General features: G+C 39.5%; 1 protein-coding gene and 1 pseudogene across 1 annotated transcript in view; both read right to left on the minus strand.

The window, feature by feature from the left end:
* Nucleotides 1–10,460, minus strand: part of WDR35 (WD repeat domain 35) — a 52,810-nt gene extending 42,350 nt beyond the window's left edge. Inside the window, exons 1-4 of the mRNA XM_069582617.1 lie at nucleotides 10,001–10,460; nucleotides 9,198–9,315; nucleotides 1,989–2,060; nucleotides 474–566 (exon numbers count right to left, since the gene is read on the minus strand). Coding sequence (XP_069438718.1) covers nucleotides 474–566; nucleotides 1,989–2,060; nucleotides 9,198–9,315; nucleotides 10,001–10,195 — 478 coding nt within the window. The 5' untranslated portion in view covers nucleotides 10,196–10,460. The remainder of the gene's footprint in view (nucleotides 1–473; nucleotides 567–1,988; nucleotides 2,061–9,197; nucleotides 9,316–10,000) is intronic.
* Nucleotides 4,166–9,177, minus strand: LOC138435146 (E3 ubiquitin-protein ligase RNFT1 pseudogene; annotated as a pseudogene).
* Nucleotides 10,461–10,881: the final 421 nt, after the last annotated feature.

Consider the following 10,881-nt stretch of genomic DNA (forward strand, 5'->3'; position numbering starts at 1 on the left):
TCTGAGCAAAAGGCACCAATGTGGAGCCAGCAGTCAGAGCTGAGATAAAAATCTATATCCATGAAGGAAAAGGAAGCTAACTGACTCATTAAAGGAAATGAATTATTGCTTTTGACTTCTTCATAAATGTGTTTTTATCTTCTAAACTAACTTCAGTCACTGACCACAGAGAAATGAATTCTTATTGGAAACTTGAAAAAAAGAGCTATCTCAAGCAGAAACTATTCTGCCAAGAATCTAAGCTCAGTTTGAAGATAACCAACAGTCACATAATTCACTTTCTTAATGCACGGTCACAGTTCAAAAGAAATAAGGTTAAGGGAAAAGTAGGAATCCATAAATTTGGAAATATCACCCCCGTGAACTCCTACTGCTGGTTAAAAAGGGTCTATTTCAAAGATGTTATTTCTCCGTTCAACTACTGTGATCCAAACTCCAATCTGTGGAAGATTAAATAAGGTGTCTTAATATACCTTTATATAACATCCAAACAATGATAAGCCCATTTTGGTCACTGGTAGTCAACTTCTGATATTGTTCATTCCATGTTACAATTTGAACAGAACCTAAAAATTTATAAAAACAGTTTAGAAACTAAAAAAAAAAACAAAAACAAAAAGAAGCTATGATTAATTTCAAATTTATATTTTTATAATAAATGTCGAGAGCATGTTAAAATCAGTACCATTTCTGGGCAATTAACCAGTCTAAAATTACTCAAAAATATTCATAGAACAGTTACTATTATCACTTGTTTCTACAACAATGCCTAATACTAATTTTCATGTTTATTCCTATTTTATGCCAGCTAAGGGACCAATTAGGATCAGCTATAAGAGTTGCCATAGATCTGATGACAGATACAAATGTAAATAAGATTTACCCAATTTGCCTGACTCCCAAGGACTATGATGCCCAAAGGACATCATGCTAAGTACTTGTTTTTTTTCTTTTGAGGGGTAGGTATTTGTCAAAGCAATGTCTCTGAATCTCTCCCCCTGCAACCACACCTTGTTTTCTATTCTATTAGTAACACTCTTGAGCATATCTTAAACCTCTGGGTTATGTGAACAAATGTGTTTTTTCAGTTTTTCAATCCCTGAATACTTTATTGTATATTTCCTAAGAACAAGGGCATTCTCTTTCAAAACCGTTTTACAAATTAGAAATTTTAACACATACACTATTATCTCCAACCCACAGTCCACATTTAAGTTTTATCAAATGTCCAAATAATGTCCATGGTAGATAGCTGTTTTTCTCATTTCAAGATCCAGTCTAGCATCATCCAGTACATTCAGGTGTCATGTCTCTTCAGTCTACATTAATCTGGGACCATAAAACAGACTCTTAAAAAGGAGGGCATCCTATCCATAGACAGATAGTATTTTTAATATATAAAATAATAGCTACTTTTTTCATACCTATTGAAGATGCTATTTAATCATGTGGAAGTTGTTAAATGACTCTAGGCCATGGCTAAACAGAAGTGATTACTTTCAATAAGACCATCATTTAAACAATGACATTTTTGCATTAAGGAAGTAATTTCTTGGAGAAGGGCATGGCAACCCACTACAGCACTCTTGCTTAGAGAATCCCATAGACAGAGGAGCCTGGTGGGCTACAGTCCTGGGGTTGCAAAGAGTCACACACAACTGAAGCAACTTAGCACACACACACAAGTCATTTCCAAGGCTTCCCCGATGGCTCAGCGGGTAAAGAAACAACCTGCAATGTGGACTGGACCCCTTGGCTCCAGGAGACTCTGGTTGGATCCCGAGGTCGGGAAGATTCCCCGGTGAAGAAAATGGCACCACTCTAGTATTCCTGCCTAAAAAATTGCATGGACAGAGGAACCTGACAGGCTCCAATCCATGGGGCCACAACGAGTCAGACATGGCTGAGTGACTAAGCATACACACACAAGTGGTTCTAAATACCTAAAAATACTATTCAAATATGATTTAAAATTTTACATGACTCACCACTATGACCTTCGAGAGCCTGATTCATAGAAAGGTTACTAGGGGCTGCAAGACCCCTCAATTTGGTATCATCTGAAAAAACAAAAACAAAACATACTATGGCAAATATATAAAAGTGACAGATTATAAGATTTTTATATTTCCTGCTTTTTTTCCTATTCCTAAATAATATTAGAATAATTTTTTAAAGAATGCCTTATTCTGACCTATTTTTCCCATGGTAGAAATATGGATAAACACGTACCCCCTTGCAAGATATTATTCTGGTGAAATAAAGCAAAATGTATAAAAGAAAAGTTTATTTAGCATATTAAATATAATTAGTAATTATTATTGCTACTTATTCCTTCCCAAAGACAACAAAAAAGAAGTATTTATGATTTTAGATTGAAAACTCTAAAGCAAAAGTGAGATCAAAAAGCAAAGATTTGGGAAACTAATTTTTATTAGATTTTGCAGAATCTTATATTCATTCATTCATTCAACAAACATTTATTGAATGTCTACACTCTGCTACGTACTGAGGAAGGTTCTGAATACAAAATGATGGAAAAAAGGTCTTTCCCCCTAGAAAGCTTATAGTCTACTGAGGGGAACAGATATTAAATAGACACTCACACACCCACATAAATATATATGCATATATATAAAATTGGGCTTCTTTTGTAGCTCAGTTGGTGAAGAATCCACCTACAATGCAGGAGACTGGGGTTCAATTCCTGGGTCAGGAAGATTCTCTGGAGAAGGAAATGGCAACCCACTTCTGTATTCTAGCCTTCTGTATTCTAGCCATGGACACAGGAGCTGGCAAGCTACAGTCCATGGGTTTGCAAGAGTCAGACACAACTTAGCAACTAAACCACTACCATATATAAAATTATAAAGTGGGAAAAGTAAAAGCATAATAAGAGACAGGAAACAGACAGGGAGTTCATTTAGATTGGAGGGAGGGAGAACCAGGGAAGGAGCTCTGATGAAATGGTATCTAAGCTGAGACCAAGGGATAAACTGGAAAAAGCCAAGCCAGTTACGGAAAGGGGGAAAGTATTTCAGGCTAGGATGCAGCAAATGCAATAACCCCTGGGTAGAATTTTAGAGCCTTTAGCAAACTGAAAGAAGGCCTATATGGTTAATAAGTGGAGAATGGCATAAGATGAGGCAGAAGTGATAGGCATAGGAAAAAATTTGTAGTCTTTGCAAGAAGCAATGAAAAGTTTTTATGTTATCCAAAGTGCAATGTAAGCCTTTAAAGGCTGTTTATTATTTGAAGTGACTTTTTCTGTTGGATTACTAATCATACTACAGAGAAGAATATAGTAATATAAAATGTCTTCTCAGTAAATGAATCTTCACTTAGAAAATCTGACGCACACGCGCGCGCGCACGTGTGTGTCTTTAGTTGCTTAGCCATGTCCGACTCTTTGCAACCGCATAGACTGTAGCCCATCAGGCCCTTCCGTCTATAGGATTCTCCAGGCAAGAACACTGGAGTGAGTTGCCATTTCCTCCTCCAAAAGGAACTATACAAAGAAAGAAAGTGAAGTCGCTCAGTCGTGTCTGACTCTTGGCAACCCCATAGACTGCAGTCAACCAGGCTCCTCCATCCATGGAGTCTTCCAGACAAGAATACTGCAGTGGGTTGCCATTTCCTTCTCCCAGAAAATCTGATAGTCACATGTAAAATACACCATTTGAAACATTCATTTAAAAATACTAATTTATGAAAATCTTAACAATTTGTGAGAGTGGGAATTTTTATAAGTTGATGCTGAAGAAAATTCTCCTTTCAGATAACATGTATCTTAAAATTACTATGAAATATATTCTTTTTTCTGAAAACAATCTCAGAGGAAAAAAATATCTGAGTTCCTCTAAAACCATTGGTTCTAACTATCCAGTTACTGTCTTGGTAGCATGAACAAGAATACACATATATAACATCACAATCATTTCTCAAACAATTAGGATAGAATAAATGTTGTTGACATACACATTAGATTGAACCTTGTTTTTTTAACCGTGGGTTCTCTTACTCATTGAATCGCTTTAAAAATGTACCTACACACTTAAGCCTTATTCCAGTTCTAAAAAACATTTCATAAAAACATATTTCTTAACTTATAGCACTGAAAATCCATTCTAATGCCTATAGTCATGGTCACTATAATCAAGCAAAATTAGTGATACGTGATTCTAAGTGTTTGCAGGACCCAGCACATCTGAAAGTTTAAAGAAGCAGTTCCATCCTTCCATTGGCTTCCATGGTCTGAATTCAAAATTCTGCATCACATGCATGTTTTCTATTTGTTAAACCATGAAGTGTAGCCTCTTCACAAAACATATTTTAACACACATGAGAATATGTTTTTTAAATTCTCCTTTACACGGTAAACAAGTAGCTTCCACATCTGAACATTGTCTTTTGCTAGCAGTAACTCCAGAACTTTATTATGCAGAAAATATCTGCAAAATCTATCTGAAAGCTCAGATATCCAAAAGAAAAAAACTCAGAAGTCTTCAGTGAGGTCAAGTAAAGCCACCAAGATTTCAAGACTCCACTAAGTTACATTACTAAACTCCCCACAGCCAATAAGCAAACCAAACTGGCATGGGAACAAGCATCTGTTAATACTGACAGAATTCTTCTCAAAGCATCAATAACCCTTGGATTTGAAAGGCATGATGAAAGGAAGCACCAATAAAAGAAGGCATTTGAAACCCATGAAGGGAAATTTCGGAATGAAATCAGCAATTCCAACCATTCAAAGTATCTCCCACAAGCTCAAAAGATCCAAAGGATTTACAAAGGTTAACAGTAATAAAGTCACTGAGAATGAGAGATAACAGAGGAAACAGGAGACCCTGCTCAGAACACGAGGAACCAAGCACACTGAGTCTCTGAGCACTTTCATCTTAGGAAACCTGGCTGACTTTCATAAACATCAGTTTTCACATTTTGCATTCATAAAAGTGGTCAGCAGCCCAAATGCAAGAGAAATTCGCATTATGTGTTGCACGGTGAGTTTGACAAGCAGGATCGAAATGTGAAGAAGACATTTCTGCAACACTTGAAGAGATGGTGGGATTCCGAGAAGGAGCTGCTATAGGCTCTACAGACTCCCGGGCAGGATCACTCAGCAGCCTGGCTTCTCTGCACGACTGGCTACAAGTGACTATGCACACATCCATGCGTACAGCTATGGGCCCCTGACCTGCTGTTTCTGGAGCCTGGGTTCGCAGCACATTCTTTAAGTATGGAGTTGGTCTGGATTATGAACATCCCTAGAACAAAGGCAGGAAGCTTCGAGTGTCAATCTCACTGCATGGGCACATCAGAAAGCTGATACTCCCACTGCCTGCAGTTCCTGGAGGGCTGTGCAGATGGCTACACAGGTGGGTTGGATGGTCTTGGAACACTTCTTCTCTGACTCAAATGCCTGTTTTCCGGCAATATTTCCTCTCATGAAGATGAGTAGACTGTGCCATCTGCAGCAGTGGCAAGAAAAGCAAGAGATGCCATCTCCAGTCAGGGCCCTTCTCCTCAAATTCCACCACAAGCAGCTCTGGCCCAGGATGGCGTCCCTTTAAAGACTGTTAAAAAGGAAATGATATGACCTGGTTCTTTTTGGTTTTGTTTTTAAAATCACACAAGAAAGAGGCAAGAAACCATGAAGCTGATTCTCACCCAGCTGAGGTGAGAGATGATAGTGGATGGGACTAGAGAGGCGGAAGGGGACAAAGGGAAAGGATGGATTTGATAATCTGGAGACAGAAGCATAGGGTTGTTGATGAAGGTGATGTTAAGAGGGGAAGAAGTGGGCTTCTAGCTTGAGCAAATGGGTGAAATTTAAGATATTTACTGAAACGGAGACAAGTGAGAAAAGATATACGGGAGAAGGTCAAGAGTTCAGTGTGAGATGCCTGTGAAAGATTCTTGAGATGTCCAAGTCTGATAAATCAGGACTGGGCTGGAGAGATATATTTAGGAATCGTCATTCCACAGAGGGCATTTAAAGCCATGGGAATGAAAGAATAAGTCTAAAGAGAATGTGAAATGAAAAGAGCCCAGAAGCAAGTTCTCAGGAATTTCAAGTTAGAGGAGAATCTGGTAAAAGAGACTGAGAACTTATAAGCAAATAAAGGAGGGGATAGCAATATGTATAACTACAACAATAATTTAAAATGTTGCAATTCTCTCTTTGTCACGAAAAAATAACAGTTCAAGAACCAGTCAAATGTGCATAAGGACCAAAAAACAAAAAGCCGCCCATTAGATTTGTAACATGAAAGTGGCTGGCAAGGGAGAGAAAAAGAGGGAGAAAGCAGACTGATACTCAAAGGAGAGAGAGAGAGACTAAAAAAGGAAAAAAGGCCCTGAGAAGGTGAGAGGAGGTGGGCTCCAGCAAAACCTGTGCAAGGTGGCCTGTGAGAGAACACTACCCACCTCCCCATCTTAACCTGAGGTAAAAAGCTGGGGACAAACACTGGCTCTATCGGTTCTAACAGTTCCTTTCCTTCTAAAGCAAGAGAGTAAAAACTGGGAATACCACTACAGGGAATGCAAAGCAATGCAAGCCTTCTAGAAGGTAAACTAGCTAAACATATGAAGGGCCTTTATAAATCTACATGACCTTTGATCCAGTAAATTCCACTTCTAGAACTGTATACTAGAAAGTAATTTAAGGTTCATGTAAAGAAACATCTTTAGCAAATATATTTAGATACCAAGATATTGTTGGAAACAAGTTATGTGGATACATCTAAATATCCAACACTAGAAATGGATATATTAAATCATTATATCAACAAAATGGAATACTAAACAGCCATTAAAATAATGCTATAGTAGGTATTTTACTGATGTAGAGGACTGTTATACTATATGGAAGAATGATAATTATTTAGCTATTCTGTAGCCAACCACCAAAATGGCGCTTACAAAGCCACATCTTTAGCATATCACAGTGCTTCAAATGTACTCAGCAATCAATATCTGGTGATTATTACTGGAGTAATATTAACTTTATTACTATCATATTTAATAATAATAGTTGTGATACAATAGACTGACATTTTAAGACTCATCCAGCCATATTTCTCATATTTCTCTCTTTCAACATGATTTACACTCATTATTAAATTTTAAAACAAATAATTAACTCCATATTCCAAGCCATTCAAGAATCTATTTTTCATCCTGCTCACAAATTTCAAAGAATATTCTAACCACATTTCATCAGAAGTGTATAAAAGGAAAGGAAATAATTTTTTCTTGACACGCCTTCAATATTAAGCATAATAAATCCATTTATTAATGTGACTAAAACTTCCTACATATTTTAGGCAAAATAAAAATATGTATATGTACATGCACATATGTGCATATACTTATAAGTATTTGAGAAATGTAACAGAGACAAAAGTTATTTTCCTTTAAGACAGTTAAGAAAGCTAAAGCATTGAGAGATTACATTACTAAGCACAGAAGACAAACTCAAATTGGTACATAAGTCTCTACCTTCCAAATCTGCTTTTTATTTCATATAATTAATCTAGCACATCAAAACAACTATTCTCTCTTTGCTTAGGCCGTCCATGAGCCCTCCATGTAGTGGTTAAAAATGAGGCTTGAAATTGAGACAAACTAAGTTTTGACGGAAGAAATTTTCACATATTGCAGTATGGGAAAGTCAAAATGGTTTATATATTAACTTAAACTTCATGCTAACTAGAACAGTCTGTTTCTTAGGCTATCAAACATATCTTGTATATCTGCTTTAACCATCAAAGAAAAGTGTGCATTGTCCAGAAGTGAAGAATGTCCATTCTAAAGACAGAGATCCATGTTGCCCTTCCTGGGACATCAGTGCTAGTACTCCTTCAATGATGAGGCTCCATTCCCAGAAGCCAAAGCCACACTGACTTACTGCATAGGAAGCAAATAAATTCCTCAAAAGAATGCACCCTCCCTGCTTTCTTTGATATTCTTTGTTTGGACAGGAGATAAAACCATGCTAAAAACCATCTTCTTTGGAATAGTTTCTCAGAATCATCTGAGAGGCTGCCTCCCTGGCTACAGTTCTCCATTTGGATGAAGTAAAATTCTTTTATATTCCTTTTATTAAAATCTCAGCTGTGTCGCTTATTTCCCATGTGTCCTTGGGCAGGTTATTATTGATCAGCACCTCAGTTACCTCATCTGAAATATCTACCTCTCAAGATTACTGTGAGGTCAAATTAGACGGTGAAGGTTAAACACCCCAGACATAGAAAGTGCTCAATAATATTTACAACTATCACTTCAAAGCTGTAAAACAGTGTTACTCAAAGTGTGATCTGAGAACCAGCAACACCAGTATCACTACAAATGCAAATTCTCAGACCCCATTCCAGTTCTACTCGGGGGCTAAGTCCAGAAATCCATTTTAACAACCTCTTCAGATGATTCCTATACCTGATAAAGCTTGAGAAGCAATGCTGGTAAGAAATCCAAAATGTAACTTAGTTCAAACCCTCATTTTACAAAAGACTGGACTAAAATAAAAGATATTCAGAAACTTGCTGAAATATATTCAGAAGTCTTACGGCAGAGCCGAGGTTCCAATTCAATCTCCTTATCCAGATCTCCTATATAGATCAGGGATTGTTTAGCTCTCCAACCTAGAGCAATACTAGATAATAAAGAAATGTGAAACTGTGTGCTATGATTCCACAGAACTAGAAAAAGAGAAATCAAGCTGTAAAACACAAGAGACTTCTTAATTAAACAATTTTTTTAATCCCATATTCTGTTTTTGAGAACTAAGTGCATAATTATTAACATATCTGAAAAGCAGAAAGAACAACACAGGCCTGTAAATAAGCTGCCAAAATGTGAGATTTTTGTGACCTTATTGAAAAGGTGATTCACGTCATTTTTATTAGACTCCTAATAATACAGCACAATCAACAACATAGCACAAGACAATATAATGGATTATTCTTCATTCATTTTCATTTACCAGCTACAATTTCAGCAAAAGCTACCTGAGGTTTACATTTGATATTTTCTGAACTTCCTTACAAAAATATTCTAGAACACCCCAAAATGTTGCGGGTTTTTTTCCTTTTGGAAGAATTAGAATTGCATACCGACAAATACTATAAGCAAATCTCTCTGAACAAATGATTTTCCCTTACGTTCAAACATCTGGGCTTGCATTCATTTACCTGTCTGTGTCTCCAATTTCAAAACTTTCAGTAATCCATCATCACCACCACATGCTATGAATCCTTGGTCCTTGTTCCAAGATACACATTTCAGCTTCACGTTATTGGGCATGGCAACCTGAAAAGCAACCACAGCCACTCACAACTTTTCACGAAGGGGTTGGTAGCGAGTCTATGGGAGATGAAGGCTGCAGAAGAAACGGTCTTGCAGAAATGTGAACCGTTATGAAAATAAGCATAATCCCTTTAACTGCCCGGGGCCCATTTGGGAAAAAGACAAAGAACTGCCCACAGAAGAAGAGCAGTGACTGCAAAAAAAAAAAAAAAAAAAAACAATGAGGGTGACCTGATGAATTTTTAAAAGGCAGGGGAGGTAAAGGAGGTATAAACCTCTACCTCCAATCCTTATTCCCTTTCCACACACACTTTGGCTACCTTTTTATTACTTTTCTCCTGCCCAGCGGTCCGTGATGATCCAACGAGTTTAAATCAGATTCTGATGAGCAACAGGTGAAGTAGAGAAAGATAGGGACGCACACAGTGATCTGCCCTGCAGGGCCCCCCAAAAGGACCTAACCATGGGCAGGAATAGGAAAGATCTTGCGAGAGAGCGGCTGGCTCCGCCAAGGACTGTGCGGGCTCAGGAACCGGCAAAGGGAAGTCCGAGGCTGGACCGCGCAGGAAGGTGAAAGAAGGGATGGCGAAGCCTCGATCACTACGCATAGCCTCTCGGGCAGAATACCGGAATCGCCTACAGGTTGAGAAACCGGAGGAGGAGCGAGGGCGAACCCTGGGAAACTCACTTTCTTGCTCAAGTAAAAGAACATCCTGGAAACCCCGAGAGGACGACCCCAGCAGTCAAAGCCCGCCACGGGAAACCTTCTAAGCTGCGAATCGCGAGTACCAGCGGCTCTGGGAAGCTCTCGTCGCCCTGGCAACCGCCGCCTCCCGGTCGCATCCGGGGCGCCGAAGGGACACTTCCGGCGCCGCCCGTGCATCGCCGGGGGTAGGACGCCTGCGCGGAAGTCGGGGTTGCTGGTAGAGCTGTTGTCGCGGGCCCAAGGCGGGGTTGGAGCTGGTGGATTAGCTTCTGGGCTTTCCTGCCCAGGGACCCGGCTGGCGCGGCGACTGTTAGTTCCCTGTCTCGTAGCCTCAGGTGTCCTTGATCCGTATGGGCTCCGAGGACCGGCCTCAACCTCGGACGGTCGCGGTGGAACTCGACTGAGGTTTCAGTACCAGCTCAGTAAGGGCGCCCAGTCAAATAAGGTCGTAAGGACAGGGTGTTGTGTAAGCCCCAAAGTCCCAACACTGTGAAAAGGAAAGGTACTTTACAGGATTTGGTAGGCTGGCGCCCATTGGTCAAACGAAGGTGAGTCAGTTCACTTCAGTCGCTCAGTCGTGTCCGACTCTTTGTGACCCCATAAATTGCAGCATGCCAGGCCTCCCTGTCCATCACCAACTCGTGGAGTTCACTCAGTTCACATCCATTAAGTCGGTGATGCCATGCAGCCATCTCATCCTCTGTTGTCCCCTTCTCCTGCCCGCAATCGCTCCCAGCATCAGGGTTTTTCCAGTGAGTCAACTCTTCGCATCAGGTGGCCAAAGTACTGGAATTTCAGCTTTAGCATCATTCCTTCCAAAGAACACCCAGGGCTGATCTCCTCCGTAGTGGACTGGTTGGATC

The sequence above is a fragment of the Ovis canadensis genome, chromosome 3 (assembly GCF_042477335.2).
Source record: "Ovis canadensis isolate MfBH-ARS-UI-01 breed Bighorn chromosome 3, ARS-UI_OviCan_v2, whole genome shotgun sequence".
Classification (NCBI taxonomy): Eukaryota; Metazoa; Chordata; class Mammalia; order Artiodactyla; family Bovidae; genus Ovis; species Ovis canadensis.